A 19,024-nucleotide genomic window follows, 5' to 3' on the forward strand; every position below is an offset into this window, starting at 1 on the left:
TCAGCGGTATCAAAGGAGTCACTATTGCTGAAGCAGGACAGCCGTAGGTCTGACTGTGCAATCCTAAGCAGAGTGAGACGCTCTTCCACTGACTTACGAGAGCGTAACTCTGCTTAAGACTGCCTCGAAAGTCTCTCATCAGGACCGTTAACAAATCACGTGTCTGCAAATGTTGCGTAAGAATTGCTTAAGCAGAAGCAGACGCAGACCAAACTTCGTTTAGCCGACATCCTTTTTGTAAGAGTGGCCCACCAGGAACAAGCAGGGTGGAAATAGGGTTGCGTTTCCCCTTTCTTTTCTCCATAGCCCCTGATATTTAGAGGTATTCTGCCCCTTTACATGGAAGTCATATTAGGCTATCCTGACCGATAGCTTTTTACAGACTTCCTCCTAACGTCTGCCCAGTTTCTAAAGCCAGATTGAGGCTGATTTAAATATGAAGCTGGCAAAGCAAAAGAACTGACCAGTGCGGCTTCGTGGGTGCCCAGCGCCATCTTTAAACTGGGCTGCCCTGCATGCTTCGTTGCCCTGGCAGCATGACTTCTGCCCCCACGGTGGGCTATTGGTGTGCTCAGGCCCGGTTCCGACAAGACATTGGGCCTGTGTGAAGGCCTGCAGGGAAGCACTTTGTGCAGATGAGTAGGTGTGTGCGTTGTAGCAAAATAAAACAAAAGTACTATGGGGTACCTTAAAAACTAGCTCCCATGTATTTTAATATGAGCATTCCCGAGTCATGTCTCACTTCTTCAGATATGCGAAGGGAAGCTACATACTGGGAATTCTTACGCAATTGCCTTTGGAATCGCCCACTTGGAGACTTCTGACATCCCTGCATGCTGCCAAAGGAGCCACGCCAGCCCCAGCACTGCACAGGGTTCTGGCGAATGCAGGTGGCAAACTGCTCGGCGTGAGCCTCACGCAAGAAAGCTGTCCTCAGAAGGTTCAAGCACTTTGTGCTGGACTAGCCCTCAGGCACTGCCGCTGCTACAGCAGCAGGATCTTGTTCTGGGAGGCCACACAAGCCCAGCAGGACAGAGATAAACTCTGTAGCTCTCAAACTGAACTCACAAGACATCCAGAAGAAGAGTGTGTGAAATTACAGATACACGTTAAAATTTACTATTTTGGCTGTTTACTACCTTGAAGATCTTGAACTGAGTGGAAAGGTGGCATAAAAATGTTTTAAAGCACCACTTTGTATCAAAAGCCCACCAAACCTACCTGCATGCTTCCAGCTACTGCCCGGAATATATAAAACAATCTCTAGTCTACAATCAAGCATTGTGTTACAACTGCATTCGCTCCAATCTCTCAGACAGAAATTGCCACCTGGAGGATATAGAGAAAGAGTTTTTAGGATTACAGCGTCCGCTCAGTACAGCAAAAGAACCCGTCAAGAAGCCAGACCGGTATGCAGAGAAAGGCTGCTAGAAGACAGGCCCAAGGGGGCAAAACCAGAACACCCCTGAGTGTCACCCACAGCTTACAACTTAAACCACTTCAGCATATCAGCAATGGCCTTCAGCTAGGGATGTTTCTCCTTCACAGGCCTTTCCTTCTGGCGATCTATGCACTTAAAACAGCCCCTCACCAACAACCGTGGATCACCCACGCAGCAGACACACAAATCCAGGAACCAAGTCTTGCAACAGGCCTAGATTTTAATTCCCTCCCCCACTTTGTTTATACTCTCTCTCCCCAGTGGGGACCAAAGCAGCTTATATCATTTCCCTCTCCATTTTATCCCCTCAGCAGCCCTGTGAGGTAGGTTAGGCAGAGTGTGTGACTGGCCCATGGTCACCTAATGAGCTTCCTTGGAAGAATGGGGATTTGAAACTGGGTCTTCCTGATACTAGTCTGACCCTCTAACCCACCATACCACACCGTTGTCACCTAGTGCTCTTGAGGTCACAAGGCTGGTCTTGTATTCCTAAGGTTGCTTACTGTGGCTTGGAAATTCTTGGAGATTTGGGGGCGGGGCGGGGGGGGTAGAGCCTGGGGAGGGAGCTCACCTGGGATGCGATGCCATACAGTACGCCCTCTGAAACTGCCGTTTCCTCCTGAGGACTTGTAGTCTGGAGATCAGTTGATAAGAGAACTACTGGCCCCACCTGGAGGTTGGTAAGTCTGTGTACACCTAGAATTGCTAGCTGGGCTCTTCATTCCAGTCACAGCAAGAATGCGGAGTGAAGGCAAGCAGCTCTGCAATGCTAGGAATTCCCTTATCTCTGCAGTAAAAACCATAGCGATTTGGAGATTCCTAGAGCACTGTGACATCACTCCCCCCATTTTTGCTCCTGCTGGAGGGCAGGAGTGGAGCAGGGGCAGGGGAGATTACTACGGCAGGCAGTCTGGTAATCTTATGCACACCTCTGACTTTGGTTGCAGACTGGGCCCCGAGCTCCTTCCATCTTGCTGTCTCCGTGCCAATCTGCAGAGGATAGTGTTGCACACATCTGATGAAGTGTGGCTCAAGCCCACAAAAGAAAGCTTTCTGTTTGTCCTTAATGTGCCACAAAAGTGACTCCATTTTGTCTTGCTCTACTGGGCTAAGATGCCCCATTGGACTTTGAATTCTAATGCTCCGGATGGCAAGCCAGTCGGCCTCTGCCCATCCCACCTGTAAGAGAGGGGAGACAATGCTGGACACAGCTGTTAAGAGAATGAAACAAAATCAATGGCATGAAGTACTTACTGTAAGCTGCGGTATGTGTTTTTAAGCCAGAGGCAGCTGAAGACTCTTGTCAGGAGCCAATCTTTGGCAATGTCAGGGCGAGCCGGTAAGTCAGGACTGAGGAGGGGCTTTTATTGATGACAATGATTTTTTTTATAGAAGAGACTCATGTCAGTGGCCATTGGCAATTTGGCAGGAAAATGCTGTTGGCATTCTCGCACTCCCTCACCCATCAGAGCAAACTTCACAGGGGCTTTGGGGCTCCAGCCTCCTCTGGGATTTCAGGTTGCTAACCAACACTCCTGCTATGAAATAATTGTGTTTCTTGCTGAGGTTCTCTAAGAATTGCCTGCCACAGTAAAAGGGAGCATGTCAGTTTTACAACTTGTGGTGGATGATTTAGCGAAAGTCCAGAGTAGGCAGGAAAGATTAGCTGAACTCCCCGCTTTTCCCTCCGTGGGGTTTGCTTCAAAGGTAGCAACGGCCAGTTTGCTCAATGCAACACCATATTGGAGGATAAGACCAGGCAGATCATACAGGCATGTTTACTCAGAAGTCCTCTTTTAAGGTGACCTGTTTTGTTCTGCAAGTTAACTACATGCTTTGCAACAGATTAAGTGGCACAGAAGAGTTAAGTTTCTCTTCTCTTAACTTAGTTGTGCCTTTGCCCATTTCAGTTGCTGTCTGCAAAAAAAGGGCAGAGGACCAAAGTTATGCAAAACCCAGTGCCCCTGGTGAGTTTTCCGTTCAAAGTACAACCAAAGGCCAGTGGCACCTAAAAGACTAAAAACATTTATGTCATATGAGCTTCAGCAAGTCACAGCTCACATCGGATTGAGAAAAGGAAATCATTCTTGGGAGTTCTTATAGGAAAATGACAGGAGAGGGTGTTGAGGCACAGGAAGCTTTGGCATGAACCCCGCCATCTCTCTTTCAAGCAAAATCCAGTCCCTTATACACTGGATTACTCACACGGGCTGGGTCGCAGTTGCAAACCACAGCCCTGCAGGGCATGAAGGAGGGCTGGTAACACACAAAACCAAAACCCAGGAAAAGACCAGTCCAAGGAACACAACACATTGTGCAAGCTTTAGCGCGCCGCAGAACCCTTCACAAGGCTGGCTATTAAAGAAAAGAGGGCCAAAAAATGCAGCCAGTGAGAGGCGGCCCTGGGAGACCCCCGGCCCCGCTTCTGAACACCCGGCCAGATAAAGAGCTCCGGGTTGCCTTCCTGGCTCTTCCGGAAGGCCAAAAGTTTGGCTCTGCGCACGGCCAGTCCTCGCGCCCTTGCGCTCGGTGTGTCACGTGGTGTGGCGCCTGCAGCAGAAAAGCACGGCCGCCTTTGGCTATTTTGTTTTAGTTCGTGTATTCCTGCTCTGCCCTTCTCCCCAGCGGGGACCCAGAGCTGCTCGCACCCTTCTCCTCTCCTCCGTTTTATCCTGGCACCACAACAACCCTCTCTTGCAAGCGCAAGAATCTTGCTGGTCTCTACGGTGCCGCTGGACTCAGATCCTGCTGAACGACAGCCCTGCGAGGCCGGGCAGGGTGCGAGAGCATGGGAGGGCTCCAGGTCGCCCAGCGAGCAACCGTGGCAGAGCGGGGCCTGGAGCCCCTAGTTCCCGCCGCACTAGAGAACGGGGGGAAGGAACGAGGCGGGCTTTTGGGACCCCCCCCCCATCAAGAGGCCCGCGCGCCTCCCCTGAGGGGAAAGAAAAGGCGGGAACAGCCGGCGCATGCGCTCCCGGAGTAAGGAAGCCGAGCCGCCGGCCGCCCTCCCCACAAGTCCCGCGATGGCGGACAGCGCGAGGCACGTGACCGAAGCGGCGGTTTCCCGCGCCAGCCTTTGACGGCTCTCCGTTCCCCCTCCCGCCCAAGCCACTGCCTCATCCGGCGCATGCGCAACGAGAGGGGGGACCCCCCCCCTCTTCGCCGAGTCGAGAGTGGGCTGAAGATCGGAGAGAGCGTGCGCGCCCGCCCGCCCGGAGCATGCGTCCTGCGGGTGGGCGGCAGGCGGCGCCTGCGCAGTGCCGGCGAGCGGCTGAGGGGCGAAGGTTGGCGTCGATGGCGGCGGCCGGGTCCGGGTCCGGGTCGGGCGCGAGGAAGCCCGGCTCCCCGCGGGACGCCGAGTCGGAGGTCTGGTCGCGCCGCGTGAGGGAGCTGGTCGGCGCCGAGCCCGCCAACCGGCTGTGCTTCGAGTGCGGCCAGCGCGGCGTCACCTACGTCGACATCACCATCGGCAGCTTCGTCTGCACCGGCTGCTCCGGGGCGCTGTGAGTGCGGCGGGGGCGGGGCTGGGGCTGCCCGGGAGGCGAACGTCGGAAGGGGCGGGCGCGTGCACCGGCGGGGGCGGGGCCTGCGCAGCTCCCCTGCGGCCGCGGCCTCGGGCGGGGGCGGCCCGGCGAAGGCAGGCGGCTGCGCCCCGGAGCGGGGCTGGTCCATTGGAAACCAATTCTGAGAACATTTGAGCAGCGCTGGTGGCTTAACGTGACCTGCTACTAACAACGAGTCAAAAGTAGCCCTTGCACGGCTGTTCTTTCGTGACCCCTGCACGACAGCCGCTAACCACGAAACAGTAGAAAAGAGCAAGAGCCCAGTAGCACCTGGAAGGCTGCCGGCATTTGTGGTAGGGCAGGAGCTTTGAGGAGCCACCGCTCACTGCTTCAGATACCAGAGCTGCCACTCCTGAAAGACCCTACCACGAATGCTGGCAGCCCTCCAGGTGCTACTGGGCTCTTGCTCTTTTCTACTGCTACTGACAGACTAACACGGCTACCCATCTTGATCTATAACCTTGAAACATTTACAAATAAAACAAAGTATTCACTGGTTGGGATAGGTTTTTTCTCCAGGTCATTTTCAGTGAGATGTTCCACCAGTGGAAGCCAGTGTTTGATTAATCGAGGTGTATAGTTTGGAAATTGTTTGTTTAATCTGATTGGAGAGTTTCGCCATGATAAAGCAATCCCAGACTCTGGTAAACCAATTTGAAGTCTGAGGTGTGTGTTTATCTTCCCATAGAGAAGCTGTGGCTGATTTAGTTACTGATGACAGAGTGGCAATCAGATTTAGACTGGAGGATGGAATTGACCTAGCGTGTGCATAGTTGAGAAGTGTACTTTCCAGCTTCGTAGGTACAGTGTGATTTGTCATTGGTTTAAGAATTTTGATCACGTTGGTCCAGAATTTTTGCGTCTCTACACATACCCGGCAGCAGTGGGTGAAGGAGCCCCTCTTGCCACATTGCTTTCAACATTCAGAAGAGAGTTCAGAGTTTATGTGATGTAATTTGACCAGGATAAGATACCAGAGGGTATCTTATATATTATTGTTGATAATATATAACATTACAAGATTTCTTCCCATTGATCATTGTCAAGTTCAATTTGGCAATTCTTGTGCCATGATTTTTGATATGGAAGCAGTTTAGATTTTGTAATATTAGAGCGCATGTTATAAAATTTTTATATCGTGCCTTTGCTGTTTCTACTTCTTGCTTTATTAGGTCTTCAAAAGTAGTATTGGGTTTTTCTAAAGCCCCCTTAACATTCGTAGGCGTTTTATTTGGAAGTATTTGTACCAAGGTAGTTTTTTCTTTGCTTTCTCTTCTCGTTTTGATTTTTCTAAAATTAATCTGAGCAGGGCTGTTAACAAGGGGTGTTTGGGAGGCCTTCCATTCATAGGGTCGCTGTAGGAAGCTGAGAGGGGGAGAGAACGTGCAGTCCAGGGCACCTGGGGGAGACTAGGCGCAGTATGGTCGCGTGCTTATACTGGGCCGGACCCATGAGAGTCTGTACAGCAGCCAGCCCAGCAATGGGGCACAGACGCCGAGGCTTTCCCTGCTGTGCCCCCCCCCCCCGGGCATTGGTGTGTAGAGGCATGAAGTCTTCCTTTATTCACCATGCATAGTAGCTGCCTAGAGGCCTTCATGCCTCTGCCTAACTGAAGCCATTGCAGCAAAAGCCCAGGAAGTGACCCCTTGCTCCTTAAAGAAGAACACAGATTTGTGCCCATGCTTTGACTGCAGTCAGTGTGCCAGTTTTTAAGGTGGCCCCGGACCCCCATTTTTTATGGCAAAAGGAGCATGTGACTCTGGCCCTCCCCAGCCCCAACATCGTCCTGGCCATGTCTGTAAAAGGTCCCATGCAGAAGAACTCGCAAGTGCCGGGTGGAGCTTGCTTGGAAGAAACCGCAGCAGAGACCGAAGCTCCAGTGCTTAACTGCTCATGCTTAGGGGATCTTGCAAGACTGTGGCCCCTGCTGGAAGGTTTCCAGCAGATAAAACCACCGGCATCCCCCTCTGTAACGCAAGAGAGGCCTTGCGCCCAGCTTTGGTGCTTATGTGCCCCATGAAGAAGAGCTGTGGGGGTGACTCGTAGCAAGATACGGCCCTGCCTCTCCCTCCCCACCCGCTGCCTGAGTCCCTGAGTGTGTCGTTCACGGGTGGGGCCTGTGGATCCATGGATGCCTTTCTAAATATCTCATGTTCAGCCTTTTCATGGTCTACTGTTGTGGCCCAAGTTCTTCTGTGTCTGCAGCCAGCAGGGGCCTTGGGCTCGGCCTTGTGTCCTGGGGGCTGGCGCTCCTTCTGGGTCTGCTCCCCTGCAAGATGGCTGTTGCCACCAGTGCTCACTTGAACACACAGGTCCTTGAATGGAACTGGAACCCAGGAGCCCTAGTTTTTATTCCCTTCTAGACTGCTGGGGCTTGGCTTCCTATCAGCCGTTCTTAATAGCAGGTGCCCTTTTCTCATTCTGCTGCAGCCGTGGCCTGAACCCCCCTCACCGGGTCAAATCGATCTCCATGACAACCTTCACAGAGAGTGAGGTACAGTTCCTCCAATCCCGTGGGAACCAGGTGAGTTGGAGACTGGCCCCTGGGAAATGAAGCCAGGGAGAAGGAAGGGTTTAGAGGGAGGGGGCCTCCTCCTGCTTTGGCCCCTGAATTGCAGCTTCCTGCTCCAATTCTGCCTCCCGTCCCTAGGCCTGTCGAAAGATCTGGTTGGGCTCTTTTGACTCGCGGACGTCTCTGCTTCCGGATTCCCAGGATCCTCAGAAGGTGAAGGAGTTTCTTCAGGAGAAATATGAGAAGAAGCGATGGTGAGGAAAGGGAGAAGAGGAGCTGGAGAGGGCTGCAGTCAGGGCCTTTTTATGGCGGGGAGCTTTAAATTCCTCCAGGGAGAGTAACTGGTACAAAGCGTTGCATGTTGGAGTTGTTACTTATCTTTCCTAATTTGTTGCAGTGGCAAAATGAGCATTAACAAAGAGTGCAAGCCAAGAGAAGAGGGAGGGAAGGCGGCTATAAGAGGTTGTGCTGGGTGGCTAATTCTCTCCTCTGGGTTCATCTGCAGGTACATCATGCCAGAGCAAGGCAAAGGCGTGGCTTCATTGGCTACCCAGGGCTCCACTGCAGAGGTCAAGACACTGCTGGGAGATTCAGGGCCGTTGGTGACAGCGGCCAAGCCTGCCCAGGTTGGAATGGCTGGGTTGAACATAACTTTGAGTTGCCAGCTGAGCAGGCTATTCTTGATGTCCTGATCAAATGTCAGATTTATGTCAGCTGTAACCAAGTAAAATGGCGTGGTACATCTGGCCAGGAGAGAGAGCCTTAAAGCCAGCTTCCTGGGCCCTCCAGCTGGCCTTTCGGTCCACAAGGGTTGTCCCTGTTTGTGGAGTCCTGGCTTCCTTGCAAGGTTTCCCTCCCCTCCGGCTGATTTGGCTGGGGCTGCCTCTCCCTTTGGGCTCTTGGTGGGGGTGGGGGGGGCGGGGGGGGCGTGATGTCATTCTGCTGGTTTCCTCTGGTGATGCCGTGGAGTGCTGCCGCCCCTCGGCCCGTCTCTGCCCTGAGGTTCCTTTGCTGGGCTTGCAAACGCTCCTGCCCCCCAATACGAAGGGATTCCTGCGTGCACGTTCCGGCAGGTGGCCAAGGTGCTTGCTTCTCGGCATGAGGGCCCTCTGTATGGATACTAGGGTGTGTTCTGGGCAGCTGGCAAGAGAGCACCTTGCCGCCTCTAAGAATGGCAGGAGGCGGTGGACTGTGATCTTTGTTCTTTCAGCAGGCTGTCTTATTGATACCAAGCCTGCCTCACAGCCGTCTGTCCTTTACTACCTCATCCCTTCATTTGGATCCAACCTCTGTGGCTGTTTCTTCGCTCTCTGCCAAACAGAATGTGCCCTTAAAGAGAACGGTTTGCTTTCAGCGGCTGTGAGGATGCGTGCAGGGTCTGTCCCCTGGCTTGGGCAGGAAGCGGGAGAGGGTTAACGTGCAGGGGTGGGGTTTGGGGTGTTCAGGTTGACCAGCTTTGTCTTCTAGGTTGTGGTCAAGGCCCAGCCGCAAGGCCCACAGCCAGCCAAGAAAGCCAGCATGGACCTCCTTGCTGACATTGGGGGAGACCCCTTTGCGGCTCCTCAGTCTGGACCAGCCTTTTCCGCCTTCCCTGCCTTTGGGGGTGAGTGAAGCCCTGTCTCGGAGAGTACATATGCATACCATCAGTGGGGTGGCTGCCAAGTCGTGCCGCATTATTCAGACTGTTGTGTTAGAGAGACTTCCCGTGGCAGGTTTGTTCTGCTGGGGAGGGGGGGAGGGGTTGAGTGCCGCCCTTCTCGGCTCTTCCTCCAGCCTCTTGCTCTCTCAGGCCAGGGGCCAACCCACACCACTTTTGCCAGTTTTGATGCCTTTGGCAGAAGTCCCGCAGCATCAGCATTTGGGGACCCGTTGCCCTCCAGCCACAGCCCTTTCCAGAGCCAGCCGATTGTAGCAGGTAACGCTCCCTGTTGCTCTGTGGGCACTTCTTTTGACCCCTTGTGATTGGTGGGTGGCTTGGGAGCCAGGGCTCCTGAGGCTCTTGACAGGAGGCTGGCCCGCTGGTATGGGGAAAACCCGCCTTTCTGAACATAGAAGGGGGGAGAGGGGGCTTGGAGATAGTGGGCTGGGAAGCATTGCCATTGGCTTCTTGAACTGCTTGGCTTTTCGTTGAGGGTCCCTTGGTTTTCTGTACAGAACGGTGGTCGGTGGTCATTCCCCTTCCTCTCTCCCTTTTGATTCTGACAAAGTGACAGAAGCTGCCTGCTCTTAGCCTCAGGCTAGAGGGGCACCCTACTTTATCATGCCCCTCCTCCCTTATAGGAGGCACCCACATGGGCGGATTTCCTGCTTCCCCAGCTGGCCAGTCAGGAGTGAGCATATCAGAAATGGGTGGAGCATTCACAGTGGGAGGAGTCCCAAGCAGGTAATCTGTTTCCTTTGGATGAGGGTTTCGTCTCTTCTTCCCCATCAGACAGTGTGTTTCCTGCCTCTTTTCTTGTTGTTCTCATGTCATCCTTATGAGGTCAGCCAGTCTTATTACCCCCCACATTGAATGTGGGGGCAGGGCTGAGGTTGAGTTTGAGGGGCTTGATTCATTTATACCCCTCCTTTCTCCCCAGTGGGGGCTCAAATGGCTTGCATCATTCTCCTCTCCTTTATATTATGCTCATAACAACCATGTGAGGTGGGTTAGGCTGAGAGGGCGTGACTGGCCCAAGGTCACACAGAAAGCATTCATGCCAGCGTGGGGATTTGAACCTGGTTCTCCCAGATCCTAGTTTGACACTCTAACCACTACACCACCCTGTCTTGTGGCTGAACCAAGACTTGAACTGGGGACTTCCTGGATCTTTTCCAAGTGCTTTTATGGCCAACCCGTTCCTCCACCTGAGCATACAGTCCATATGGGAAGTTCCCTGTATGTTCCCCGGAGACCACTTCGATCAGCGGATAAATGTTTACTGGTGGTCCCCCGGCCCTAAGGAAGCCCGCCTTGCCTCAACCAGGGCCAGGGCCTTTTCAGTCCTGGCCCCAGCCTGGTGGAACGCTCTGTCAATGGAGACCCAGGCCCAGCGGGACGTATTATTGTTCCGCCAGGCCTGTAAGACAGAGCTGTTCTGCCAGGCATTCGGTGGTTGAAGGGGGTGGTGCCATGTCGGCCTCCCACCTTTGGGGTGGGGTGGGGGTTCTTTCCACCATTGCACTTTAATGTACTTGGTCAATTTATTTTATTATTGCTTATTGTATGTTGATTTTAGAATTATTTTCTTGTTTTTATTGATTTTAACTGTTCATCGCCCAGAGCCCCTGAGGATGGGCAGTTTATAAATTGAAATAATAAAATAAAAAATGAAATCATAAATAATAGTAAGTTCTGTCTCTTTCTTTGTTAGTGTCTTTGGTCCCCAGAGCCAGCCGCCTCTTTTGCCCCCACCCAGTGCAGCCGCTGCTTTTGGGGGTAAGTAGCTTGGCTTATTTCCCTTTAAGGGGTTGGGTTGCCTGCCTGCTCCATGACTACCTTTCCTTCTCACTTTCAGCCTCCACCAATCCCTTCGCGACGTCTGCTGTTGCCCAGCCCACATTGCCTTCAACGAACCCTTTCCAAACGAACGGCTTGGCCCCAGGTAAGCTCTACCTGCCCAGGTGGTTATGGGTGAGAGGAGGAGTCAGATGCTGGATGTGGTGCCTGGTTCTACAAGAGGCAACCCTTTTGGCCTCTCCAAATGGCTGGCTGGCCAGCCTTCCCTCGCTGATGCCACTCCGCAGTCCCTGGTGACCGTTGCTTTCCTGGCTCTGATTCCAGTAAGACGACTACTGCACAGGTGTGGCCAACAGCCTTGTGGAAGACAGCCCTGAGTCCAGGCTGCAGCTGCCCTACCCAACCACTTCCTTGAGAAATGTGGATATGGAGCTGGAAGCTGGGCTCAGCTGGGAGCCAGGGCTCCTGGCTGGCTGTGTGGTTCCTGTGAGAAGGTGTCAGGCCTGGCTAGGGGATTCTCTCAGACTCTCCACTTCATCCAACACAGTGGTATGAGTTAAAAGGGTCTTTATTCATATAAAACTCCCTCGAAGTGCACTGATAGATAAAGATTGCCTGGAATGGTGAAGCAAAGTCTTCCCCGAGAGGTTATACCTCCAGTCCCCTCCCCCCAGTCCAAACAAGTCAGTTGAAGTCAGCAAGAGTCCTGCAAAAGATGCAAAGCTGAATTTCCCACGCCTGGTTCCCACACGTTTCCATCTGTACTGATAAGGCCTCTTAGCAAAGCATAGTACAGTGGAGGAAGAAAGCCCATCTCCCCCCCCCACCCCAGTAGATATGCATTCACAGTTATGGCAGACAGGCTGGCTTGCCTACCTGACAGGAGGTCCTTCCCTCTGGCTCTCTTACTGCAGGTACCTTTGTGGTGGGCACCCCCAGCAGCTTCTCTGCCTCCCCTCTCTCTGGTGTCTTGGCTTCTCCCTTGCAGCAGCAGCAGCATCAGTTCCATCCACAAGCTTTGCTGGGGCAACAGCAAAATGGGGGTGAGTAGCCCTTGTGGAGATGGAGAGCGCAAAGGTATTTGGTTTCTCGAGTTCATCCTGCCCACTTCTTTCTCTTGCCCATCTTTTCTAGTCTCTTGGATGCCAGGTTCCAGCTGGTGAAGTGCCACTTCTTGTCTGTTGCTCAAAGGGAAGGCTTCCCTGCGGCTCTGCCAAGAGTTAACCATGTTTCAGGCAACCTCAAAGAAGCTCTGGGGCTGATGGTTGTGTCCCAGAGTTTGACTGAGAATTATAGTAATAATAACATTCAATTTATATACTGCCCTTCCAAGACAACTTAATAGGGGCATATTGGGTTTCCCACTTCGGAATGTCCAAAGCAGGAAAAAGAGTCGGAAATAAGTTATTTCCGAAGTGACAAGATGCTTCATAAATCGCTTACTGACCCACTTCAATGTGCTCTGTAAAGATTTCGAGCACACTAACAAACTTCCCGCCCCACCGCTTATTTCATGCAATGGGAGGGGGCGAGGGAGTTCCTTTCCTTCCCATTGGGTGAAATAAAGGGCAGGGGTAAGTTCTAGCCCAGTGATGGCGAACCGTTTTGAGCCCGAGTGCCCAAACTGCAACACAAAACCAACTTGTTTATTTCAAAGTGCCAACACTGCAACTAAACCTGAATACTGAGGTTTTAGTTAAGAAAAAACAACTCATACAGTTGTCCGAACTAATTAACATCGCTCTCTCTCTCTCTCTCTCTCTCACGCACTCACAAGCCACGAATGAAAGTAAAGCAATTTAAATCAAAGCAGTTTGCCCTTCTTTACACCAGCAGCCCTGCTTGCGCTCTCTCTCACACTCACTCACTCACTCAGGAGCCACGAATGAAAGTAAAGCAAGTTAAATCAAAGCAGTTTGCCCTTCTTTACACCAGCAGCCCGGCTTGCAAGCACACTCTCTCTCTCACTCAAGAGGCACAACTGAAAGTAAAGCAAGTTAAATCAAAGCAGCTTACTCTTCTTTAGAAAGCCAGCCCCAGCAGCCTGGCTGCTGCCTCCGCTTCCTGCTGCTAAAGAGACGGGCAGCAGGGAGGCAGCCTTGAGGAAAAGGAATCATGTGGGCAGGGCCAAAACCCATGTGATCTCTGCTCAGAGCTACTGGAATGGCGTTGCAGGCGTTCCCCCTCCAAATGAGCCCTGGACCTAGCGATTGGCAACTTGGCTCGTGTGCCCACAAAGAGGGCTCTGCGTGCCAGCTGTGGCATGCGTGCCATAGTTTTGCCATCGCTGTTTTAGCTGCTTGCTTCAGCTGACCAGTGGGTGACCCTCCTCCACCAGTCAGCTTGAAGCAAGGGTGCGGGTTTGAAGTTTAATGTGCCCTCTGTGCAGCAGTGTGGAGGCGCTTTAAACTTCAAACCCGTGACCATGCTCCAGCTGATTGGTGGAGCCCACCCTTGCGCCCGTCCAAGTGGCTACCGATTTGAAAGCAAGCACTTCTTCCCCCATCCCTTCTGTCCTCCCCTTGCCGCCCCTTTTCTGGGGGTAGGGCAGCCAATCCACCCTGTCCCATTGCACCACCATGAGCGATTAGTTGTGCACCTAGGCGAGTGCTGCCCATGCGTGCCAGTGGGTCCCTTGCAGTTGATTTTCCAGCAGGCTTGGGCTGGGGTGTGCGTGTTTGTTTTCTTTCTGTCCAAAGAGAAAACATTAGAGGTGGCCGTTCTTTCTCCCTGCAGCCTTGGCTAGTCGATCTCGCCATCTTTCTCTGCCCGAAACATCCCAGCTGGTGGCACGAGAGGCGCCATTGTGTATGTGTGCACGGTGTGTGCACGTTCCCAGTTTTGCCCCGGGGGCTGCTTGGCTTCCCTCCTGGGGGAGGAGTCTTTCTCGCTGGCAGACGTGCGCACAAAGGAAAAGGGTGGCCCCAGTTAACCCTCCCGCCCTCTCCTTGCTCTTTGCGGTTCCTTCTAAGTCTGCGGCTCTGGCACTTCCCTTGCTGGTGAAGGTCACGGCCGGAGTTCTGCACCAAGCAGCCTCGCCGGGCTTCTTCAGTGCTTCCCCCACGGGCTGCAGGAAGGAATACCGCTCCCTTCTGCTTCGCTCGCCGTTTGTGGCCGTCCTCCAGGTTCCTTAAAAGGCCGCTTCCCTCCTGCTCTCGGGATCGCTGCGAGCTTTGTCATTGCCCGAGCTTTGCACCCTGTTCCTTAAAGGGCCAGAGCCCCATGACAGAAGCTGCTGCTTCTCTTCTAGGGGTGGGGTGGGGGTCCCGTTGGAAGACTCAGCCTGAACCTACTGGCAGAGAGCCACTGCTCTTCCCTGCTGCGCCGCTCTCCTGCTTCTTTCTTCTTTATGCATGCTCTGCGAACTCCACAAGACTGAGGAGAAACTTAAGGAACACAAACTTAAAGTGTCCCCACGTCGCTTGCAAGTGGCATGGGGGGCACTTTAAACCCTGCTTCATTGCTCCAGCTGACTGATGGGCTCTGTCAGTCATCTGGAGCAAGGGCACAAAATTAAAGTGCCCCCTGCCATTGCTCCAGCTGGTTGGTGGAGCCCGCCAGTCAGCTGGAGCAAAGGGCACGGGGGTTAAATGTGCCCAAAGCTTTCTGAAGCGACCCGAATCACTTCAGAAAGCTTTGATTCAGGATTCCTGAATTGGGCCCACAATGCTGGGTCCAATTCAGAAATTCCAAATCTTTACAAATTGGGTTCAATTTGGGTATTTATCCTGAACTGGAAACCCAAATTGCACACTCCTGCAACTTAACACCCACTCAGAGCAGTTTACAAAGTGTGTTGTTATTATCCCCACAGCAATCACCCTGTGAGGTGGGTTGGGCTGAGAGAGCTCTGAGAGAGCTGTGACTGACCCAAGGTCACCCAGCTGGCTTCAAGTGGAGGAGTGGGAAATCAAACTTGGCTCTCCAGATTAGAGTCCTGCTGCTCTTAACCACGACACCAAAACAGTTCTCTTGCCGGTTTGAGGCTTGCCTTTTCTTTTCCTTTGAGTGAAACGCCAGGTTCTAATCTTTCTGACTCTGAGGCACAATTTGCAGGTCTCAGGGCAATGCTGGGTGAAGTTGTAACTCACTGGCTCTTCCCAGCAGAATAAATTACATAAATTATACAAATCTGAAAGTGCTCTTATTTGCCTAACTGGTTGAGGTCACAGTTTTCCATTCTAATTGTGGGAGTAAGTTGGGTTTGGGAGGCTTTTTAAAATCACGGAAGAGCTGAAGAAATGGCTCCAACTCTCCAGCCCTTTTCTTTATCCCTGTTGTGGATCATGACAGCTGAGCAGTGTCAATACTGGGTAGGTGGCATGGGTCTAGAATGCTTAAGAGTCCCCAGCTGCACCGTAAAACCACTGATGTTGTAGCCAAAGTGTGACCCGCAAGTAGAGTCAGGGAGGAAGGTGCTGTGGGTCTGTGGCTGAGTGTATGTTTTCAGTGTCGAAGGCCCCCGGCATCTCCAGGGCAAGGACCTTGAGTTCCAAGTGTCTGCACTGAGGACCTTCCAGTTCCAGAATGCTGTGACTCTTCTCTGCCTGCCTCTAATGCTGGAAAGCTGCTGCCAGACAGACCAGACAGTCCTAAGCTGGGCCGACCAGCGGTTGTGACTCAGGCTAAGACAACATCTGATCAGGCAAAGGGTCAGGGCTTTTTTTCAGCGGGAACGCGGGGGAACGGAGTTCCGGAACCTCTTGAAAATGGTCACATGGCTGGTGGCCCCGCCCCCTCATCTCCAGACAGAGGGGAGTTGAGATTGCCCTCCGCGCCAGGCAATCTCAACTCCCCTCTGTCTGGAGATCAGGGGGCGGGGCCACCAGCCATGTGACCGTTTTCTCCAAGGGCAACTCACTTAGTTCCACCACCTCTTTTCCCAGAAAAAAAGCCCTGCAAAGGGTCCATAGCTCAGTGTTACACAGGGGAGCCCAGGTCCACCCTCCATTTAAAGGATGCAAAGGGAAATAACTTTGTCTGAGGTCTTGGAGGCCGGAGGCCCACTGGCCAGAGGAAGCAGTGCGCTGAGTCAGCCAAGGAGCTAAGTCCAGCTGCCTCCTGAAAAGAGAGTCCACAGAAGGCAGCTCCAGATGGCACGCAACAGGAAGACCAGGCCCTGTACCCAAGGCAAAGCCCCTCCCCGGAACGGGCCAGCCTGACTCTTCATCACAACTTCCTTGGGGTAGAACTCAGGGGAGTTGCCTTCAGGTCCTCTGAGGGAGGAAGAGGGAGGGAGCGTGGGGCGTGACTTCTCCTCACAGCTCTGACGCAGGCCGCCTCTCTCCCGGCTTTCCTGCTGCTTTAGGGTCCCCTTTCAGTGGATTTCCTGTAACCAAAGCTGGACAGAGGCCCCTCGGACAGCCAGTTGGCATTTCAACCAACCCATTTGTGGTAAGGAGCCCATTCCTTCCCCTCCAGAGGTGGGGGGGCATTTGAAGGAGCAGGGGGCTGGTCCCATTTGAGTCTGTCTTAACAGTGCCCGTCACTGGAGGAGGTATATATATCCCCACCCCTAGGGGAAAATACCAAAGACAACTTCCTGTACCTTCAGGTTTCCTATATACGCGATGCTTGTCTGCTGAAACCTCTCAGGGACTTTGTTTGCACCGGTGTGTCCTGTTCTCCCGTTGCTCACCCGCCTTTCTGTCTCTCTCCCACAGGCGCCGATGGCCACAGCGCCGCCCGTCCCCTTTGCTGTGGGGAAATACCCTCCCACCAATCCGTTCTTATAGCACTGGCGGCAGCAGATGCTGGAGGACTGCCCCCTCCTTTCGCCTCTCTCTCTGTCGGAGCGCCTCCTGCCACGCAGGCACTTTTCTCTTGTCTGTCGCTGCCTCTGCCTGGACGGGGATGGGAGTGAAGAGCTTTCACTGTTGGCTGCTTAAGAGAGGGCCTGGCTCAGAGCAGTGCATGATGGGATTTGTAATGGAGCTGGGGGCTTGCTGGAAATCCAGCAGCAATGCATGCTGGGAGAAAGATGGCAGAGAGGGCAGTGATGGCTCAAACGAGCACTTTGAGAGAGGCTGGAGAAGCTCCCCTCCCCCTGCAGTGCATGCTGGGATGTAAGGGCAAGGTGAGGCCGTCGGCATGTGGCAGCCCGTGCCGAGAGAAGGGGACTCCCTGGGGACTCTCTGTCGCTCCAGCCTCCGAGCTTCCTCTTCAGCCACCCCTTTCCAGTCTCCCAGCAGCCCTTGCTGTTGGCACTACTGGATTGCTGAGGGACACGGTTCACTGTGGCTGCTGCTTGGCCTCCTGCCTGGGCCCCTCTGAGTGAGCTCCACTGCGTGGGTCTTTAGCCAGAGGTTGGGAGAATAAGCCCCACAGAACTTGCCGTGGGAGGTGGGCTTCTTGCTTTGATCTGTCCACCCCCTCCGCTCCTTTTTCTCACTCGTAAATTGCACTAACTGAAAGGCACCGAGCAGTCGAGTGTTCACCGGAATTTCCGCAGCACCCCTGCATGCACGCAAGCCAGGGAAGGGAGCAATCACGTCCTGAGGGCAGCCCGGCCCACGCCCGAGTCTGCATGGCTTCTGAAGCAGGGCTCACCAGTCCCCATCGCAGCCACTTCAAGCCTAGCTTCTGACCACAAGCCCTGCCTTGTGCTCTGTTGCGATGGCCCTGGGCTCAGGCACACCAGAGAGGGTGCCGTGGGCATGCCTTCGGATAAATGTGCCCTGCCTACCTCCTGCTTCTGGGCAAAGCTCTCAAGTGTGCAAAGCTGGATGCTGCTGCAGGGGGCTCTGCCCCCCCACCCCGGCCTGTCCTCGTCCTGCTCAATTTCCCCCCCTGCCCTGTGGCCTGGCATACACACTGCACCAGTTACAAGAAGAGGATTCATTCCCTATATGAAAGCCCTCTTAGAAAAGCCCCAGACTGGCTTGAAGGGGGAAAGGGTGAGGGGCTGTTTCCCTCCCTCCTTCCTCTAAGGGTTCCACCCCCCTGAGAATTGCCAGCGCTCCTCCGCCTCTACCTCCTGCAGCCACTCCCAGTTTCCCAGTTCTCAGCTCAGAGAGAACAAGAGAACCCCCCTGGGGGCATCTTCGGCCACACCCTTCTCAAACAGTGCCTCTTGGATCCAGGTTCCAGAAGCTGAGTTTATAGTGCTTAGTGCAAAAGCTGCCTTCTGTGATTTCAGGAAATCTGATCAGACTTCAATTTTGTGAACTTAATTTCTACTTGAGAGTAGGAACTTTTTCAGCAGAAGTGGGTGGAAATGTTAGGCGTTTGGAGCAGAAAATTGGGGCTTTCCTAAGAAAATTGTTTTAAAAATTTTGTTTGCTTGGTTTAATTTGCCGCACCTCCCCTTTGTTGTGTTTTCATGGTGTGATTTCAGGACTCCTGCCTGTCCTGGCTCCACACCTAGGCTGGGGCAGTTTTTTTTGGGGGTAACCTCCCCAGAAAGAGGGAGGATGTTCCACATTCAAGACTGGAATTTCTATTTTCAAAAAGAAAAGTGTGGATTACGTTTTTAAAGATATATATGTAAATCTATATACTCAAACTATATATATACACACGCACACAATGTTGCACTCAAAATGTCTGGAAAAATCTATATGAAAATCTCTAAAAATCACTCTGCTTTTGTCTCTTCTTGGGTCGATAGCCTTTTCCTCTGTGTTCACCCCCCCCCCCGCCCCCTTCTGCTTTCTGGGGCCAGAAAGCAGCAAAGATTTACCGGGGAGGGGAGGGACTGGCGGCAGCCTTTGGTTTAGTGAGCACTCCCATGTTTGCATCCAAAATGCCACCGGGGTGTGTGTGTGTGTGGGGGGGGAGCACCAAGGTCCACGCCCCTTGTTAAAAAGGCCCGGGTATGTAGGCGGCCCACAGAAAGCAGGTGCTGGAGGTGGCCAAGCAGCAGCAGCAGCGCTTGTCCCTGGTGTCCTCCTCTGCAGGCTCGGTTTGAAGCCCATCTTCCCTGCTGGAGAGCCAACCCCCTTCCTCTCCTGGTTCCTCCCCCCTCTCAGGGCCCTTGGGGGTGTTCTCTGCAGCAGCGGGGGGGGGGGGGGCAAAGCCTTGTTGCCTAGCCAGAGATTGCCCCAATCTTGGATAGGACTGAGGAACTC

The 19,024-nt window shown here is 53.3% G+C and overlaps 1 protein-coding gene across 1 annotated transcript; it reads left to right on the forward strand.

The window, feature by feature from the left end:
• The first annotated feature begins 4,669 nt into the window (after nt 1–4,669).
• AGFG2 (ArfGAP with FG repeats 2) lies at nt 4,670–18,534 on the forward strand. The gene is made up of 12 exons (XM_054995157.1): nt 4,670–4,944; nt 7,435–7,528; nt 7,655–7,770; nt 8,022–8,142; nt 8,984–9,119; nt 9,306–9,431; nt 9,797–9,899; nt 10,870–10,934; nt 11,014–11,100; nt 11,870–11,998; nt 16,264–16,349; nt 16,619–18,534. Exons 1-12 carry the CDS (start codon nt 4,736–4,738, stop codon nt 16,688–16,690), a joined length of 1,344 nt encoding a protein of 447 aa, XP_054851132.1. The 5' UTR covers nt 4,670–4,735; the 3' UTR covers nt 16,691–18,534.
• The last annotated feature ends 490 nt before the right edge of the window (nt 18,535–19,024 follow it).

The sequence above is a fragment of the Eublepharis macularius genome, chromosome 12 (assembly GCF_028583425.1).
Source record: "Eublepharis macularius isolate TG4126 chromosome 12, MPM_Emac_v1.0, whole genome shotgun sequence".
Classification (NCBI taxonomy): Eukaryota; Metazoa; Chordata; class Lepidosauria; order Squamata; family Eublepharidae; genus Eublepharis; species Eublepharis macularius.